This window comes from Aquarana catesbeiana, linkage group LG07, assembly GCF_042186555.1.
Source record: "Aquarana catesbeiana isolate 2022-GZ linkage group LG07, ASM4218655v1, whole genome shotgun sequence".
In the NCBI taxonomy this organism is placed as follows: Eukaryota; Metazoa; Chordata; class Amphibia; order Anura; family Ranidae; genus Aquarana; species Aquarana catesbeiana.
Window position 1 is genome coordinate 46,113,792 of NC_133330.1, and position 20,879 is coordinate 46,134,670.

The 20,879-nt window shown below is 42.9% G+C and overlaps 1 protein-coding gene across 4 annotated transcripts in view; it reads left to right on the plus strand.

The window, feature by feature from the left end:
• The window catches only part of LOC141103018 (interferon-induced very large GTPase 1-like), a 107,991-nt gene extending 90,587 nt beyond the window's left edge, over positions 1-17,404 (plus strand). For all 4 annotated transcript variants that reach the window (XM_073592143.1, XM_073592144.1, XM_073592145.1 and 1 more), the window contains one exon: positions 1,769-17,404. In XM_073592143.1, coding sequence (XP_073448244.1) covers positions 1,771-8,979 — 7,209 coding nt within the window. In that variant the 5' untranslated portion in view covers positions 1,769-1,770 and the 3' untranslated portion in view covers positions 8,980-17,404. The remainder of the gene's footprint in view (positions 1-1,768) is intronic.
• Positions 17,405-20,879: the final 3,475 nt, after the last annotated feature.

The following is a 20,879-nucleotide window of genomic DNA, read 5'->3' on the forward strand; positions in this document are numbered from 1 at the left end:
ACCCCGCCCCTAAACACGCCCTCATAAATTATCTCATTTAATGACACTTAAATGTTTTTGCAGAATTAAGTTATTAAAAAAATATTAACAACAACTTTATCCGTGCCCACCAATGCAGGCTGCCTGTGCCCACCAATGCAGCATGCCTGTGCCCACCAATGCAAGCTGCCTGTGCCCACCAATTCAGCCTGTGCCAACCAATGCAGCCTGTGTCCACCATGCAGCCTGTGTCCACCATGCACCATGCAGACTGTGTCCACCATGCACCATGCAGCCTGTGTCCACCATGCAGCCTGTGCCCACCATGCAGCCTGTGCCCACCATCCACCATGCAGCCTGGGCCCCCCATCCATCCACCATGCAGCCTGTGCCCACCATCCACCATGCAGCCTGCGCCCACCATGCAGCCTGTGCCCACCATGCAGCCTGTGTCCACCATCCAGCATGCAGCCTATGTCCACCATGCAGCCTGTGCCCACCATCCACTATGCAGCCTGTGCCCACCATCCACCATGCAGCCTGTGCCCACCATCCACGATGCAGCCTGTGTTCACCATCCACCCTGTGCCCACCATGCAGCCTGTGCCTACCTGTGCAGGGGAGGAGAGGAACAGGAGAGCGGCCCGGATTTTTAGAGCGCAGCCAGGGAACACAGCGATATTAGCTTTCGCCGCCACTCAACGTCAGATACAGCCCCACCCCCTGGCCGGGGAACTTTGATTGACAGATCACCCGGCCTGGGTTTGGACGTGTGATCTGTCTATCAAAGTCCCAAGTCCAGGGGGCGGGGCTGTATCTGACAGCGAGCGTCGGGGAACACGGCAATGTGAAATGAAAGCTAATATCACTGCGTTCCCCGCGCTGTTCTCTGAACATCCAGGCTGCTCTCTCTCTCCCATCCATGATTGCTGGGAGAAGGACTCCCATTCCACCCAGGCTGCCGGCGATGCTCGACCCCCCCCCCCCCCGTAACCAGGCAGCCCTTCCTCGCCAGCCCTCAAAATGCACTCTCAAAATGTGAGCAGGCGAGTGCAATTTTTGAGGGCTGATTTTCCTATCACTACTATGCTTAGACAGTGATGCTGTCTCCCCCCCTCCCTGTTTTTTTAACCTAGGCTAAGGTAAGTTTTAGGGGGGGTTGGGGGAAGTAAAAACCTTTAGCCTTTAGAACTACTTCAAATATCCTTCAGAGTAATAGGCATAGGCTAGAAATAATTGAAATACAATGTGGAAATGGATATATGATTTTACATTTTGACCATTGATATGCTTTAAAATATATTTAAAGTGGACTTTGCAGTAAAACAGAAAGTCCACTGATACTGTCAGTTCCTCTTCCCCCTTGTAAAAATATGTCAGTAGTTCCAAAATGTACCAGTAAAAAAAAAAAAGTTAGATTTATACTTCTCTTACTTGTCCACACTGCACATGGACCGGCTATGTGCAGTGTGGACGGCTATGTGCAGTGTGGACGAGGGGGGGTTGGAGTTAGATCACCTTTTCATTTTTTATGAAAAAGTAGATTTAGTTATGTTTGGATGTACTGTATCTTCATTATTGGAAATTTTGGAAAGAAATGTAAAAAAAAGAATGCAAAAGGGGTTAATTTACCCAATAATCCAATTCATAATTCAATTCATTGACAAATGATCCTAACATATGAAATGTGTAAATATTTTAACAGAATTTGTTTAAGTTATTTAAGTGATTATTCATACATCTGGTATAAGAATTTGTTTACCTAAAACATTTTTTATTGTATTTATAGAGATGTCAGGTCATGGATCCAATGGCTGCTCTGCCAATACTGATCTTAAAAGTAAATTGGAAGAGATGGGTTTGGATACTGAGTACTGGCTTTCCATCATAGAAGAATGTTTGGGCATACGAAATATTCAATCATTAAACTATACTCAGCCTGAAGAATGCACTGTGATAGAGAAAAAGGTTCGCTATCCCTGGGAAAAGAGGGCATTACATAAATTGTTTAATATACCTGACAGCAGTGTAAATATTGCTGAAGTGCAAGAAAAGAGAAACCAATGCATTAAGGAAAAAAATAAACAAGCACGTAATTTAATAGAAGAGTTAAAAAAAAAGTCATCTGAAGGGAAGAGTCGAAATGATGGCATTGTTAAAGAGCATGAAAAAGAAATGTGGAAAATTCTGGAGATTCCTACTGAATACTCTGCACCCCCTGAGAAATCATTGTTGGATCTTATAAATCACTTTGAAAAGCAGATTAACCTCAAAGAGGAGTCATATTCAAAAAAAGAAAACCTAATTGATGAAGAAGTCATCCAACATTCATCTGGAGGCCTAGCACTAGAGGGAATTTTCCAAACCAAAAATTCAGAAGATATGTTTAGGAAACGTGAACCACTTCTGTGTATCCCAGAGGGCTTCAAACTTGTTGGACCAGAACAAAGTCCTGTTTTTGAGCAAAAAGAATTTACCTCTCAGAAAGCAGAATCACATTTTCGTAAAACAGTTGAGAAAATTGGGTTAAGTTTAGGCAGCTCAATTACTGCAGGTTTCATGGGATTTGGTCTAAAAAGTAGTTCTAACTATAACAATTCTGTAGAGTCTGAGAACACAAGCAAGCTGTCAGTTCAGCACGGCTATGTTTGCACCACCAGATATAATTACATTCCTTTAGCATCCTGTTACTTCAGAAAGGATCAGCTGAAACTTTCTCCTGCTGCTCTAAATGCATTACAGGAGATAGAAAAGTTATTTAAAATTGATTCAAATTCACCCATATTGTCAACAAAATGCTCAGAGTTTTTCCAGAGATTTGGCTCACATGTTAATCTTGGACCAATACATTTTGGTGGGATATTTTGGTGGAAGGCATCCATGGAAGAAGTAGACAGCAGCAAGATGGAAGAAGCAAAAAAGATGACATCTGAAGCACTGAATATTTATGTGGGTGTCAGTTATGCTGGATTTGGAGGAGATATTGACTGGTCAAAAACAAATACACAGGGATCTGTGCACATTTCGAAAACATCCAACCTTCAGAAAGATGTCCAATTGTTTGTTACTAAAACTGGAGGCCCATCAGAGGCTGATTCTCTCCCACAGTGGAAATCTGGTTTAATAACCAGTAACAAAACCTGGAGTGTCATCGATCGTGGATTTCAGCTGATACCAGTATGGAAGATTATTGTGGAAAATCACAAGGAGGAGTTTACAGATAGTTTAAAACTTGCTTCCTGTTTGATTGACCATTATAGGTCAGAGACCGGTCTCACCACAGAAATTATGTATGGAGAAAATTTACCAAATGCTTTAGAAAAAGCAAATTTATTCCTGCAGGGTGTGGAATTCTGGGATGTTAATAATGCAGAAAAACACATACAGGAGTTAAATGACTTTAAAGTGGAACTCTGTAAAACATCAGGAAGTTACAGTGCTTGGAAAATTATTTGTCTGTCAGATAAAAATCTGCAAGCATTTTTAGTAAGTATTGTTGACAAATACAAAGACAATTCTACAGAAGACACAAACCTTATAAAAACTTTAATGAAATCTTTAGTAGAGCCTCACATTTATTCCATTGAAAATTTTCCAAATGCTTCACGTATTATGAGATGGATATATGACTCTGACAAGGATGAACTTGGCAGAATTATTGTGTCTGATTTTGCAGAGCTTCTTGGTAATTTAGAGAGTTCTATGGATTACATTCTGCAAGTTACTGTCAATAAAAACTCATCCGTTGATGAGCAACATCAAGCAAAGATCAAAGCTACAATGAACATTAGTCTTTCATTGTATTCCTTTCTAAGCTTCCTAAGGAAAAACAATCAAATTAACACAGAATTACTGTTCCTCTATATTGCCAACAACTCTGGGTACTGTATTCAAAACTACAACTTTAAAAATCTTTTAGGATATAAAGAAATAGAGTTTCTAAAACATCAGATGCAAGAAACCTATAAGAAGTACACAAGCATCAGGAGTCAGTGCACTGATCGAGCTCAAGCTTTTGTCCTGTACACAGCCCTGACATCTGTAGGTGAATACAAAGCAATGTCTCTAGACCTGAAAACAGAACGTCTACATTTTATGAAGACACACATGGCAGGACTTATTTCTCCTGATGTTGATAAAATAATTGACCAATATTCAGAACATGAATGGTACAAAATAGAAGAAGACCTCAGGGCATTTAGCTATGGGGAATCCACAAACAAAGAACTGGAAAAAAATAAGATTGCCACTGAGCTGAATAGTATATGCAAGGAAGAAAAAAACTCTACTAAAAATGATATAACAACTGATTACAGCAGCATGGACAAAGACTTTTTATTACTGCTGAAGAGATTGGACCTTGAAAAGTATTACCCAGAAAAAATGAAGAATGCAGATTTTCATAAGATTTGTCAACCTTCTTTGTTTGAAGAACAGATATCTGAAGAAAAACAACTTCCTCTCCATTTCCTGCAGAAGTTACTTATATTGGACTATCGTGCAAGATATGTGCAGTGTGAATTCACTAGTGAACCTGCCCATCCAAAGGTGAGGAGCATTCAAGAAGAAGAAAACATGGACACAACCGATTTTTTAGAACAATTTCTAGATGTTGATGAAAATGAAGATTTTGAGCAGCAAAATGCAAATAGTGAACAACCTATTCACCCAATGGATGTCCAAATGTCAATTTTCTATTGTGCTAATGATTTCATGAGACAATATCTTTGCACAAAGCTTTCATTTTGTCAGTTTGCTCTTCCGCTTTTGGTAACTCTTCCCAGTACAAGTACTATTGAGTTCCCACTTTGGGCTTTTCAGGAAGTTAAAAAGAAGTGGAAGAATAAAAGTGGTGAATCTTTTGACAAGTTTATTAAGAAAACAGACGTTCCCATCATATCCTTCATTCGTATTGGTCCATCTTCTACCTCTAAATCACAGTTAATGAACTGGTTGATTAGTAAACAGAGGCATGATATCTTCTATCATAGACATTGCAGAGGAAGCACACAAAATGCTTTACTGATGAATGGAGTGACAGAGGTTGCCTGGTATTGTCCAAGTGGAAAAGAGGATGACACATTTGATGACTGCATTGCATTCACCAATTTACACGGTGATGCCAGAGAACATGACCAGCAAGTGAAATTCTTAGAAGAAATTTCCTCAATCATTGTCATTCTATTCACTGAATTGGATACAAAAGGGAAAGAACTGTTACAGTGGCTATTAAAATCCTCAAAATCACTAATTTGCCTGCGTGCAGACAAAGAGAAGTGTCCTCCAACTAAGGGAACCAAAGTACAAATAGGTATAAAAAAAAGAAATGAAGCAGAATTGTTACAACAAATATCAAAAACAATACAATCTTTGTTCGCTATTTCAAAGGAAAAATATTCACTTGATAAATGTGCCAGTATTGCCAGGAAACATGGATATGTAGTGGATGAAAACAAAAAACAGTGCAAACAGGGAAAGGAACAAGCAGAGGTTTTACTGTCACTGTTAAAAGAGAAAAAATTATCAGCTATGAAAGAGGCATTTTTGCCTCTACAAGGAGATCTCTGGTACAAATGGTGCAAGAAAGACAAAGAATTGACTAGACTGAAGCAAACAAGTAACATGAGTATTGAGCAACAGCGGAGCAACATTGAGTCTGAAAAGCAGGCAATAAGGAATACACAACTTCAAAGGGCATTTCCCCTCAATGACTTCATGAGATCTTTCCTACAGATTCTTTTTTCAGATAGCCAAGACTCAAAAATATACTTTCTGCGATGGTTTAGCATGTATTTAGATGACCTGTCTTCAAAAACTCTTTCAGGACTCTACCAGAAATACCACAATAAATGGTCAAAAATAAAGGAGGAAAAGGAACTAAAAGATAAAAATAACCAGAATATAAAAACAATGGAGAGAGGATTAGAGAAATTATCAGTTGAAATTGAAGTCTCAACTTTTGGCCTGGAACACATTCTAAGAGAAATTGGACAAATATATGAAGCTTTAGAAACATTTCCAGAAAAGGATACAAGTTTTTTCAAATTGCCAAAAGTTGTTGCCAATCTCATGGTCTCAGGGTATCCAATTGAGCTGATGGATGGTGATGCTGCACACGTACCATTGAGATGGATTGGAGCCATTCTGGATGAGCTGATTAAAATATTAGGAGACAAAAAGCTGTATGTCCTCTCTGTATTAGGTATACAGAGTACTGGAAAGTCCACTTTACTCAATGCTATGTTTGGTCTTCAGTTTGCAGTGAGTGCTGGCAGATGTACTAGAGGAGCATTTATGCAGCTTTTAGAGGTTGACAAAGAACTCAGACAGGAAATGAATTTTGACTATGTGCTTGTTGTGGATACAGAAGGACTGAAAGCTGTTGAACTCTCAAAAAAAACTACACTTAATCATGACAATGAACTGGCTACTTTTGTAATTGGTCTGGGTAACCTTACCTTGATCAACATCTTTGGGGAAAATCCCTCTGAAATGCAAGACATCCTACAGATTGCTGTTCAAGCATTTTTGAGGATGAAGAAAGTCAATCTACAACCCAGCTGTGTATTTGTTCATCAAAATGTTGGGGAAATAACAGCCAAAGAGAAAAACATGGAGGGAAGGAGACGTCTTCAGGAAAAACTGGATGAAATGACATTGTGTGCTGCACAGCAAGAGCAGTGTGATGTCACATGTTTTAATGATGTCATAAGATTTGATGTAAACACACATATCCATTACTTTGCCCACCTCTGGGAAGGTGACCCACCCATGGCTCCCCCAAATCCAAGTTACAGCCAGAACGTTCAAATGCTAAGACAGGTCATACTTGAATCAGGAAAACAGGAAGGGCAACACAATATTTTAAATATCTCCACATTCAAAAAGCGAATAGATGATTTGTGGAATGCATTGCTTAATGAGAATTTTGTGTTCAGCTTCAAAAATTCACTTGAAATTGCTGCATACAACAAACTGGAAGTAAAATACAGTCAGTGGACATGGAAATTAAGGGAACACATGTTGACTCTTCAAAGAAAAATCAGCAACCAGATTTACAAGGATGAAATAAAGCAGGTTGATAAGTTGTTTTTAAATAAGCAGTTTGAAGAAATATACGGCACAGTCCTAGGAGAGCTTAAGGCATTTTTTGATGGTGAAAAGGACAGAGAGGTATTAGTTCAATGGATAGTAAATACTGAAAAAAGAGTGGCTGAAGTCAGAGACGACCTGATAGAAGAGATAAATAAAAAAGCTAAAGAGCTTATTAGATCAAAGAACAATAATAAAACCATAAACGATCTGAGTGAGAAATATGAAGATAAAATGTTAGCTGAAAGCAAGAAATTGGCCCTGTCTTTGCAGGGAAAAAATGTCACAGAAGAGGAATTGGGAGAAAAATTCAATACAATGTGGAATTCTCTGATAACTAAAGTAACTCAGGAAACATATACTCCTGAACCGCCACAAATCGGCAGCGATTTACAAAATGTGTTTCTCGAACGATTCAAAACTGAACCCAATATAGCTGATACAATTAAGGATTCTTGTAATTGGAAGAACTTACTACAAGTATTCTCTAAATATATGTCAAGCAAACGAAAATATTTATTGTTTTCAGAAAAGCTTTCAGATGATGATCAGAAAGCAATTAATCATACAATACAGATTCTAACCCAGAGAATGGATGAATACATAGATTCAAAGCAGCAGGAAAAACTTGATTATCAGAATGTTTACTTCCATGAACTTCTGAATATAATAACATCTGAAATAAGATTCACATTAGATAAATTTAAATTCAAAAAGGAGTTTACATTGTACGCATCTCTGTTCTTCTGTCAGAAAGCAGCTCACAGATTTCACAGGATTTCTGAAGCTTTTAGAAAAGCTAATGACCCCCTTGTCTACCTGGGAGATAGGAGAAATGAATTATGGCAAAGTTTTAAACTTTCCTGTGAGGGAAAAAAAAAAATCGCAACATTGGCAGATTTCTTGTGTAACAAGTTGGAAGAAGTCATAAGGCAAGAAGTCGATGAGAAATCTGCAATAGACTTAGCTGGGGAGGTAAAGAGTAACCATCAAGCCTTGAATGGAAACAGATCAAAACTAGAGTTCTGTCTACTCAAGTCACTGGCAGAGAAGGAACAGTTTCAGCATTATAGAAATTATATCGATGATCCAAAATCTGCAATCAGGGACTTTATAAAGGAGTGTGTTGATCAGTACTGTAAAGACAAGAAGAATATGCCAGAACTTTTAATCATTTACCTGGATGAATTTAGAAACACTATATTAAAGTCCATCAACATATCAACTACAAAAATCAATGACAAACAGGGTGATATCAGTGAATGGCTGGATACTTTCTGCTCTCAGCTTGGAAGTGATGTGAAGCTGTCAAGTAATGATCTCAAGAGTGTGAAATATCAGAATATAACTGATATAGATTTTCTAAAGGAGGCAATGACACAGGCTTTGGAAACTGTGGTGAAAAAGCTCAAAGATTTATGTTCTGAATATGATCATAATGATCTTGTGAAAAGGATTCATGAAATCCTATTTAAACAATTTTCTGGGTGCTGGGTAGAGTGTCCATTCTGTAGGGCTGTATGTACAAATACTATTTCTGGGCATAGTGGAGACCACAGTGTTCAATACCATCGTCCTCAAGCCATGACAGGTACCAATTGGCATGAGAAAAATTACTTTTCTATAGAGATCTGCTCCAGTCTTGTATCTAGTGATTTAAATTGGGTGATGGCTGATGAGAGGGAAATTCCCTTCAAAAAATACAGAGATGGTGGAACTCCTTACAATACCTGGTCTATTACTGAAGACAAGTCATCATTATCTTACTGGAAATGGGTGACTTCTTTCTTTCAACATGACTTTGAAAGGCATTACAACTTAAAATTCACAGATCTGGGGGCAATTCCATCTCAGTGGGCTCGTATAACAAAACAGGAAGCAATTGAAGAACTTAAAAAACATATGTAAACGTCTACAGTAAAAATGATCCTGACACATTGGATGGACATTTCTGAGAACCTAAAGACATACTTTATGTTTAACCCCTTAGAAAGTTTAAAGGCAACCTAGATGGATGATTTATTCTTAGATGGATTGTACATATGCAGAAAGTTGGATACAGTCATTGGTCTGAAGATGACTGAAGACCCGTAAAAAGCAGCTTATCCAATAGTGTACAGAATGAAACCTACAGAAGATGTGTCTGGCTCACTACCGCTCACATACAACTCTGAACAGTGAAAATTGGCCAGAAAAAAAAATGATTTGCCACCAAAAATAATTCTGCAGATTTCAATCTGGAAATTATCTTAATAATTAGGAAGAACATTTGACTAAGCTGCAGTTTAGGTATGGGTATTTTTGTGTAGTTACATTGATTTAATGTAAGTATGTGTAATCTTTCTAGTAATCACCACTAATACAGTGATTGATGCTAACTTCTGGGTCCTGTCCCGCCCTGCTGCTTAGTGAACACAGGAGGTCGCTCACTCAGCACAGGCTCACTCAGAGAACACTTTGCATTTTCTCAATGAATGCAGTGTTCTTTCTGATTGGATGAGGTGGAGATTGGGATATCACCACGCCACCTCTCCACCTCATCCAATTAATCCAAGCTAGGCCAATGTATCTATGCAAAAAATATCCATACTTAAACTCCAGGTTTAAGGAAGAAAACCTGTGTGGATCAACATACTTATCTTTCTTTTTTAATTGATCTGTAGTAACATGCACAAAAATATATACCAAAAAATCATTTGTCTGTTATCTTTGTATTTTATATAAAAAAAAAAAAAAACATTTATTCTGCAGTTTTCCATTTTATAAATGAAAATATAAAAGGCTGCCATTGCAAACCTGCTTTAAAAAAATGCTAATTTCCTGGCTCACCATGGCTTTTTTTTAGAAACCTATATGGAAAAAAATATAGAGACTGCTACTGCTCACCACCTTCTGAAAATATTAGTTGCCTGGTTGTCTCTGGCTTCAGTACTTTGAGACCCTGGGGTTGATTTACTAAAGGGAAATAGGCTGTTCACTTTGCAAGGGAATTGTCATTTTGCAAAGAAATTTTATCTTAGCTTAGCGAATGAGGCAAAACTCTGATGACTCCTATCGTCCAATCATGTGTTTTTAATTTCCTTGCACATGATTGGGTGTTCTTTGCAAAGGGAATTTCATCACATTTACTAAGCTAAGAGGCATGTATGTATGCAGCCTATTGAATTTGGGTGTGCACCCCAAAGCTCAAATACACATGCCTTTCTCTACAGCCTCAGCTGCATAGGAAAGTGAATGAATGGGAAGTGCTCTGTTCTGTGTCCTGTTAATTCACAAACTGAAACATAGTAAACACAGTTTATTATGCTTCCGTCATGAATGAACACAGTGAGTGAGTTCACTGTGTTCATTTAGAAAAGGAAGGGGTCGGTAAATGACATACTGTATTTACTAGCCCATTCCCCCGCTCTCCAAACTGAAACGGGAGGAGAGGAGGGAAGCCAGCAGCACTGCGGGGCTGGGGTGGAAGGGCCAACACAGGAACACTAGGGGGGATTCCCCCATGGGCACTAGGGGGGATCTGCACCAAACTTAGTAATTAGAGTGTGCCCAGGCACACCTGGCACACCCCCTGTGCACACCTATGCTAAGAGGAAATTCCCTTGCAAAGGGAACAGCCTATTTATACTCAGTAAATAAACCCCCTGACCTAACAAGCAAACAGATCAGGAAAGTCAGACTGAAGTCTTAACTTTGTGAACTCATTGTGGGTCAGTTTCTTAGAAAGTATTGAAGCTAATGTATAATAATGGCAGTCAGGGAACTAGTATTTTCAGGAGGAGAGGTCAACAATAGCAGCCCCATAAATACAAGTTTCTTTTAGTACTTTGTAAATCACTAACCTATAATAAATACAGAGCATATGCTTCCAGGTTACTCTTCCATCCCCAGGTTGTGAATGTTTATCACTGGATATTTTTCTCCTTCCTCCTACTTGTCCCTAGTTTTTACATTAACCACCTCAATACAGGGCACTTAAACCCCCTTCCTGCCCAGACCAATTGTCAGCTTTCAGTGCTCTCACACTTTGAATGACCATTACTCAGTCATGCAACACTGTACTCAAATGAAATTTGTGTCCTTTTTTTTCACACAAATAGAGCTTTCTTTTGGTGGTATTTAATCACTAATGGGTTTTTTATTTTTTGTGCTATAAATAAAAAAAGACCGTAAATTTTGTGAAAAATTGCTTTTTTCTTTGTTTTTGTCATAAAATTTAGCAAATTAGTAATTTTTCTTCATAAATTTTGGCCACAATTTATACTGCTATATATCTTTGGTAAAAATAACCCAAATTAGTGTATATTATTTGATCTTTGTGAAAGTTATAGAGTCTACAAACTATGGTGCCAATCACTGAAAATTGAAAACATCTGATCAGGCCTTCAGTACATCAGGTGAATCTCATTTCTTGAGGTACTAACAAGTCAGAAAAGTACAAATACCCCCCAAATGACCCCTTTTTAGAAAGTAGACATTCCAAGGTATTAAGTAAGTAGCATGGGGAGTTTTTTTTAAGGTGTAATTTTTTCCCACAATTCTTTGCAAAAGGAAGAATTTTATTTTTTTTTTCAATATTTTATATTAACTGGTTATTTCTCTCACAGAGCATATGCATACAACAAATTACACCCCGAAATACATTCTGCTACTCTTACCGAGTATGGGGATACCACATGTGTGGGACTTTTACACAGCCTGGCCACATACAAAGGCCCAACATTGAAGTCGCACCATCAGGCGATCTACGAGCATAAATTGCACATCTCATTTCTCAACCACCTATTACACTTTTGAAGGCCCTGGAGCACCAGGACAAAGGAATTGCCCACAAAATGACCCCATTTTGGAAAGCAAACACCCCATTGTATAATCTAAGAGGCATAATGAGTCTTTTGAATGGTTATTTTTTTTACAGATGTTTTTGGAAAATGTGGAAAAAAAATGAAAACGCATTTTTTTTACACAAAGTTTTCCATTTATAAGATATTTCCAACACATAGCAAATACATAGCAAAAATGACACCCCAAAATACATTCTGCTACTCCTCCTGATTATGGCGATACCACATGTGTGGGACTTTTACACAGCCTGGCCACATACAAAGGCCCAACATTGAAGTCGCACCATCAGGCGATCTATGAGCATAAATTGCACATCTCATTTCTCAACCACCTATTACACTTTTGAAGGCCCTGGAGCACCAGGACAAAGGAATTGCCCACAAAATGACCCCATTTTGGAAAGTAAACACCCCAATGTATAATCTATGAGGCATAATGAGTCTTTTGAACGGTTATTTTTTTTCCAGATGTTTTTGGAAAATGTGGAAAAAAAAATGAAAACGCATTTTTTTTACACAAAGTTGTCCATTTATAAGATATTTCCAACACATAGCAAATACATAGCAAAAATGACACCCCAAAATACATTCTGCTACTCCTCCTGAGTATGGCGATACCACATGTGTGGGACTTTTACACAGCCGGGCCACATACAAAGGCCCAACATTGAAGTCACACCATCAGGCGATCTACGAGCATAAATTGCACATTTCATTTCTCAACCACCTATTACACTTTTGAAGGCCCTGGAGCACCAGGACAAAGGAATTGCCCACAAAATGACCCCATTTTGGAAAGCAAACACCCCAACGTATAATCTATGGGGCATAATGAGTCTTTTGAACGGTTATTTTTTTTCCAGAAGTTTTTGGAAAATGTGGAAAAAAAATAAAAACGCATTTTTTTTACACAAAGTTGTCCATTTATAAGATATTTCCAACACATAGCAAAAATGACACCCCAAAATACATTCTGCTACTCCTCCTGAGTATGGGGATACCACATGTGTGAAACTTTTACACAGCTTGGCCACATACAGAGGCCCAACATCCAAGTAGCACCATCAGGCGTTCTAGGAGCATACATTACATAGATAATTTCCTGGCAACCTATCATTTTTGAAGGCCCTTCATATTTCTAACACATAGCATGTACATACCAAGAATTACAATCCAAAATAAACTCTATTTCGGAACGGATAAAAAAAAAGTATTACCTGTGCTTTTAGTAGTGTCCACAGAAGAGAGCACTGGTCCAGGCAGCAGTCAGGGATGTGCTTAGCGACAGCAATAATAACTATCCAGGCAGCAGGCAGGAATATTGTCTATAGTCGGCACAGCACAGTCCATAGGAATTGTCCAGGCAGAGACAGCCAGCACAGCCATAATATTGGTCCTGGTACACTGTTACCTGCAGACACACATTATTGTACCGCTCTCCAGCCCTTCATAAACATACTGCCTCTTGCTACAGCGAATTATTTGCATAGTCCAGGTAGCAGGCAGAGGTGTGGTCCGTTCATGCGGCAGGCAAAGGCATGATGGCAGTAAGTCAGCAGAAGGCTGAGGGCCGCAATCGGGTAAGACCTGTGCACAGGGGCACAGGTGTAGAGGCTTCGACCCACCCAAATCTCTATGAAGCCTCTGGACTCCAGACCCTAATCCGGAAATTACAAAACCGGGAGAAAACAAAAAAAATTGTTATCTCCATCCGGAAAAACTATTCTGGAGCCCCTCACATATGTGAGACCCCTGTGTACTATAGTAGCAGGGCAACAGATCAGTCCAAGCGGTAGGCAAAAGCATAGTCCATAAAACAGGCCAGGGTCAGTTAACGTGCAAGCAGTCCAAGCAGTAGGCAGAAGCGTAGTCACAAAACAGGCCAGGGTCAGTTCACGAGCAAGCAGTCCAAACGGTGGGTAGAGGCATAGTCAAAACAGGCCAGGGTCAGTTCATGTGGAAGCAGTCCAAACGGTAGGCAGAGGCATAGTCAAAAAGCAGGCCAGGGTCAGTTCACATTGAAGGCAGTGGCATGGTTATTTGGGGAAGCATGGAAAATGATCAGCGAAAATGGGGAAAATATGGGCTAATAATTTAGGGATGTATGATACAGTTCGAAGCATTCACCAATGCAAAGGCCAGGTTAGGAGGGACACTAGGGACAATGGTAGCTGGTATCTTTTCGAAAACCTCTTCTGCTGCACACACGACATCTTTTTTGCCGTCTTCGGCCTGCTTCCGATGGTGGAATGTTGTACAGGAAGTGGCCTTCATGAAGTTGGCTAACAGCATCAGAACGAGGTACTTCTGGGAGGGGTCTTTGTGGATAGATGAGGGACGTGACTACTACTTCTATGAATTTTTTTAAAGGGGGCGGGGCTTTCTGTGGATTTTGTGTAGATTATGTAGGAATTGTAAATGGCCAAATGGATTAGATATATTGCTACCTTCTTATACCAGAATCGGGACCTCCTTATTGACAAATAAGGCTGAATCATTTGGTCATTGAAATCCACCCCCCCCCCCATGTAGAGATTATAGTCTTGGACACATGTCGGTTTTTCAATGGGACCTCGTCTTCGCTGAACTACAACCGTAGTGTCATCATGAATGGTGGACATCATGTGCACGTTCCTGTTATCCTTCCACCTCAAGGCCAGCACTTCATTACATCTCAGTGTGCTCTTTCCCCCTTTTTCAGCCTTTTGTTCACAATGGATTGTGGGAAGCCCTTCCTATTTTTTCTTGAAGTTCCGCAGGCCAGGGTTTTTTCAATATATAGGTGTCTGAAAAGGGGCAGGCTGGTATAAAAGTTGTCCAGGTATATATGATAGCCTTTTTTCAGAAGTGGGTAAGCCAGGTCCCATACGATTTTTCCAGTTGTGCCCATGTAGGGCGGGCACTCAGGGGGCTGGAGCTGGGAATCTCTTCCCTCATATATGCGGAATGCATATAGATATCCCGTGGCTCTCTCACACAGCTTGTAAAATTTGACTCCATATTTGGCCTTTTTGCTAGGAATATACTGTTTCATTCCTAGCCGGCCTGAAAATGGTACCAGGGACTCATCCACACATATATTCTTCTCGGAGACATAAAGTTCTGCAAATCGTTGGGAAAATAAATTTATTAGTGGGGGAATCTTGTATAGCTTATCGGAATTTGGATGATTGCGGGGAGGGCACTGGGTGTTGTCGTTAAAATGAAAGAATCTCATAATCATCTCATATCGGGACCTGGACATAGCGGCAGAATACATGGGCATGGTGGATGGGGTGGGTGGACCAATAGGTATGTCCTTAATTTTTTTTTGTAATCCCCATATTTAGAGTGAGGCCCAAAAACAATTTGAACTCCTCCAAATTCAAACCTCTCCACTCAAACGGACGGGCATAAGATGATTGGGGGTTGCTGGCAATATACTGCTGGGCATACAAATTTGTCTGGTCCACAATGAACTGCAGCAAAGTGTTGGGCAAAAACAGGTGAAAAAAATTGATCTCTGTAAAATTTTGGGTGTTGGCCTGCACACCTGGTTGTGCTGTGAAAGGGGGAATATTTGGTGATCCCGAGTTGGAAGGCAGCCATGTTGGGTTGGCAAGACCATCTGGCATATAGGTAGCGGCCCTGGCTCTTGGGGGACGTGACACTCCAGTAGTTGGGGGAGTTGAATTTCCTGTGCTGGAACTCAGGTGTGATGTGGCAGCACTGGTACTGGGCATTTGTGCGCAGGGCCTATCTCTGGTGGCAGCACTGGTACTGGGCCTTTGTTCCTGGGGCCTATTGCTGGCGGCAGCACTGGTACTGGGCCTTTCTTCCTGGGGCCTATTTCTGGCGGCAGAGCTGGTACTGGGCCTGGGAATATGATCCCGGTTGCTGGCGGCTTCCTGGTTTCCAGAGTGTCGTGCCCTTTTAGGAGGGACCCATTCTTCATCCAAATCATTGCTACTCTCGATCTGTTTAAATGCCGAATTTGATTCGGAATCAGAATGGGACTCTGATGAGAGCTCCCCGGTGCTCTCATCAGTCATAGAGAGGATCTGGAACGCCTCCTCACTAGTATATCCTCTTTTGGACATGGCTGTGTGGCGGGTAGCTGTGCGACGGGTGACAGATGGGTGGCAGGTGACGGTCACTGATGGGCTGTGCGATGGGTGGCAGGTGACGTTCACTGATGGTTCACTGATGGACGTTCACTGATGGTGTGATGTGCGATGGTCACAGATAGTTGACAGGCGACGGTCACTGATGGGTGACAGGTGCACCGCTGATGGTCACTGATGGGTGACAGGGCACAGTCACTGATGGGTGACGGGTGAGAGGGGACGGTCACTGATGGGTGACAGGCCATGGACGGTGACCGGTCGATAGTCACAGATTGTTGACAGGCGACGGTCACTGACAGGCGACGGTCACTGATGGGTGACAGGTGCACCGCTAATGGTCACTGATGGGTGACGGGTGACAGGGCACGGTCACTGGTGGGTGACGGGTGACAGGGCAGGTCACTGATGGGTGACGGGTAACAGGGCAGGTCACTGATGGGTGACGGGTGACAGGGCACGGTCACTGGTGGGTGACAGGGCACCGCTGATGGTCACTAATGGCAGTCTCTATGTGACAGGTGCACTTTTTATGGGGTGACTGTTGGGTGACAGATGACAATTGGGGGGGCAATGGGACAGAAGTGGTGTTGGTGCAGACACTACAATACAAAGATCTGTAACTCACTGCTCCTAGCTCTTCTCTCCTCACACTGGAAACGGTGTGTGAGGAGAGAAGGGCTAGTAACAGCTAGTGACAGCTCTTTGTTTACAGTTAGTGATCGGCTGTGAATGGATCACAGCCGATCACATGGTACACAGAACTGGCCAATGGCTGTAAACTATCGTCGGTGACGAGCAGTGTTCCCGGGGAACACGGCGCAACCGACGTGCACGCGCAGCGTGCTCACAATCGCGCGCATGCGCCGTGCAATGCGGGATGTACCATTAGTGATCGGCCGTTACTTCATCACGGCTGATCACGTGGTAAACAGCCATGCCCAGTGGCTGTTCACCCCTGTCGGTGACGAGCGGTGTCTCGGTGACACGCCGCCACCGACAGTACAGGGCTGCGCGCTCACGATCGCGCGCATGCCCTGTTTAAACGGGCGGACGTCATATGACGTCCGCCCAGAACAATAGGCTTACCGTCCCGCCGTCATATGACGGTGGGCGGTAGGCTACTGGTTAAATACTATACTACCCCCATGGGACTTTACAGGCAATATACAAAAAGTTTTTCTCTTTTTAACGTGTAAATTTTATTGAATTTCACAAGATTTTACACTTCAATATTACTGTTCATTTTTTTTTTTTTTATACAGTGTAATTTAAATACATTTCAGACTGAGCGTGCGATCATGAAGCTAAACCATATAACTGTGAATAACCAAGTATTCCATTTTTATGTTAGAATATGTTCAATAAAATTGTTTGTTAAACATGCTAATCGTTTTTGTGTCCTATCTGTGTCCCAAATATAGTTTTCTCTCTTTCTTTCTTTCTTTCTTTATTTCTTTCTTTCTTTTCTTTTTAGACATAACCTATTATGCACAGGGCTGTGTTTTGGCCTAGGCCGACAAGGCCTAGGCCTAGGGCGGCACTTTGCGGGGGGCGGCAAAAAGGGCCGCCCCCCCGCATGAGACAAAGCCCCCCACCTGTCTTGCTGATTCCCGGCTCCCGCTGCCGCCTCCAGCACACATGCAGCCCACGGCGGCCGGCTTTCTGTAGCGGCGCCACTGTGTATGGGCGTGCTTGTCAGAGGGTGGAGGCGTGTATCTCACGCCCCCCTACTCTGACAAGCACGCCCATACACCACGGCGCCGCTACAGAAAGTCGGCCGCCGTGGGCTGCATGTGTGCGGGAGGCGGCAGCGGGAGTCGGGAATCAGCAAGACGGGTGGGGGGGCTTTGTCTCATGCGGGGGGGCGGCGTGTGTCACTCGCGCCCCCATAACCAACATGTGACAGGTGGAGCCCTAAGCTCCGCCTACCCTCCCCTGCACTGCTTTGCTGCAGTGAATCTAATACTCGGCCCTGGGGCTGTGACGTCAGGAGAGAAAAGAGCACGAGGGAAACCCCCAGGACAGCAGGTACAATGATTTAATAAAGTATATCAGTGTTATGGGCACAATGGCAGCATCTGATGGGCACTGGCAGAATTTGATGGGCACAGTGGCAGCATTTGATGGGCACTGGCAGAATTTAATGGGCACAGTGACAGCATTTGATGGCACAGTGGCTGCGTTTGAGGGCACAATGGCTACGTTTGATGGCACAATGGCTGCGTTTGATGGCGCGGTGGCTGCATTTGATGGGCACAGTGGCTGCGTTTGATGGGCACAGTGGCTGCGTTTGAGGGCACAGTGGCTACGTTTGATGGCACAATGGCTACGTTTGAGGGCACAATGGCTACGTTTGAGGGCACAGTGGCTGCGTTTGAGGGCACAGTGGCTGCGTTTGAGGGCACAGTGGCTGCGTTTGAGGGCACAGTGGCTACGTTTGATGGCACAATGGCTACGTTTGATGGCACAGTGGCTGCGTTTGATGGGGCACAGTGGCTGCGTTTGATGGGGCACAGTGGCTGCAATTGATGGGCACAGTGGCTGCAATTGATGGGCACAGTGGCTGCAATTGATGGGCACAGTGGCTGCGTTTGAGGGCACAGTGGCTGCGTTTGAGGGCACAGTGGCTACGTTTGATGGCACAGTGGCAGCATTTGATGGGCACAGTGGCTGCGTTTGATGGGCACAGTGGCTGCGTTTGATGGGCACAGTGGCTGCGTTTGATAGCACAGTGGCAGCTGGCTGCGTTTGAGGGCACAGTGACTGCATTTGATGGGCACAGTGGCTGCATTTGATAGCACAGTGGCAGCGTTTGATGGGTACAGTGGCTGCGTTTGAGGGCACAGTGGCTGCATTTGATGGGCACAGTGGCAGCGTTTGATGGGTACAGTGGCTGCGTTTGAGGGCACAGTGGCTACGTTTGATGGCACAATGGCTACGTTTGATGGCACAGTGGCTGCGTTTGATGGGGCACAGTGGCTGCGTTTGATGGGGCACAGTGGCTGCAATTGATGGGCACAGTGGCTGCAATTGATGGGCACAGTGACTGCAATTGATGGGCACAGTGGCTGCAATTGATGGGCACAGTGGCTGCGTTTGAGGGCACAGTGGCTGCGTTTGAGGGCACAGTGGCTACGTTTGATGGCACAGTGGCAGCATTTGATGGGCACAGTGGCTGTGTTTGATGGGCACAGTGGCTGCGTTTGATGGGCACAGTGCCTGCGTTTGATAGCACAGTGGCAGCTGGCTGCGTTTGAGGGCACAGTGGCTGCATTTGATGGGCACAGTGGCTGCATTTGATAGCACAGTGGCAGCGTTTGATGGGTACAGTGGCTGCGTTTGAGGGCACAGTGGCTGCATTTGATGGGCACAGTGGCAGCGTTTGATGGGTACAGTGGCTGCGTTTGAGGGCACAGTGGCTGCATTTGATGGGCACAGTGACTGCGTTTGATGGGCACAATGAGACCCCCCCCCCCCCGTGATAGCATTAAAACTCAGCAGCTAAAAATACTGTAGCTGCTGACTTTTAATATTAGGACACTTACCTGTCCAGGGATTCAGCGATGTCGACACCTCAGCCAATTTTCGGATTGGCTCTCGGGTTTTGCCACTATCATTCATGGTAAGGGAAACCGACCGGTTCCCTACTGCACATGTGCGAAGCACGTTGCACTTTCTGAATGGCCCAGTGGAGGAAGGAGGAGGGGGGGCAAACTTCAGAGGGGACAGAGCAGTCTCCCAGAAGTGGGGAAGGGTACCTGTCAGAAACAGGTACCCGTTCCCCCCTGAAAGGTGCCAAATGAGCCTAAAGAGGAAGGGGTGTTGTTTACAGATGATAGGGTGGGTCTTAAACAGGAAGGGGTGTGGCCTCGGCAGGATGGGGTGGGTCATATTTAAATTAGGGGGGTGCATGCGTTTAGTCAGGCCTAGGGCAGCACAAAACCTAAATACACCACTGATTATACATTTGTTTCAAATATTAATATATCTTTTTCTAAGATTTTCACCTCATTGATTATACTGCAATATCTCCCGACACATTTTCAATCCATTTTCTCCAGACTTTATCAAACTTTTTAGTGCATCCTCTGGCTTGGTATGTAAGTTTGTACATTGGTAGAGCATTATTAACTAATTTCAGACAGTCTTGTAGGGGGGGGGTCAAATTTTTCCATTTAAGGGCCAGAGCCTTTTTGGCATAGCAAAATACTATTCTCAAAAGGGTCTTCTGTGATGTGGTCAGTTCTTCCTCCTCCAGGTCTCCCAGGAGGCATCTGGCCGGAGAATATATGTTTGGGAGCCCAAGTTCCTCCTCCATATATGTGAGGATTGTCTTCCAGTATGACATCACCCGAGGGCATTCCCATACCATATGGAAGAAGTCTCCCACTTCTGCATTACATCAGGGACGCTCCGGGGATTCCCTCCTTCCCATCTTGTCGAAACGTTTGGGGGTATAATAAATTCTGTGTAAGTAATTGAACTGGAGCATTTTATCTCTGGCTGAGATAATCGAGGGCACCATTGTGTCTAGTACCTCCGACCAGGTTTCCTCCATAAGGGATGGTATATCCGTTTTCCACTGTGCAGCCACCCTCTCCATTCTGGGAGAAGAGGATGTCAGCAGAGCGAAATAATACCTAGAGATCAATTTCGAGTGATCCTCAAGAGCAATTAGTTTTTCCATATTAGAAGGGGAGAGAGTCACTTCGCCCCTACCATATTGAGCCATTGCTGCGTGACGTAGCTGGAGGTATCTAAAAAAGAAGGTATTTGGGATAGCATATTCAATTCCATCCCTGAACAGCTGATGAGCATATTTAACCCCATAAACTGCCCAGCATGCCCCGTCTGGTAC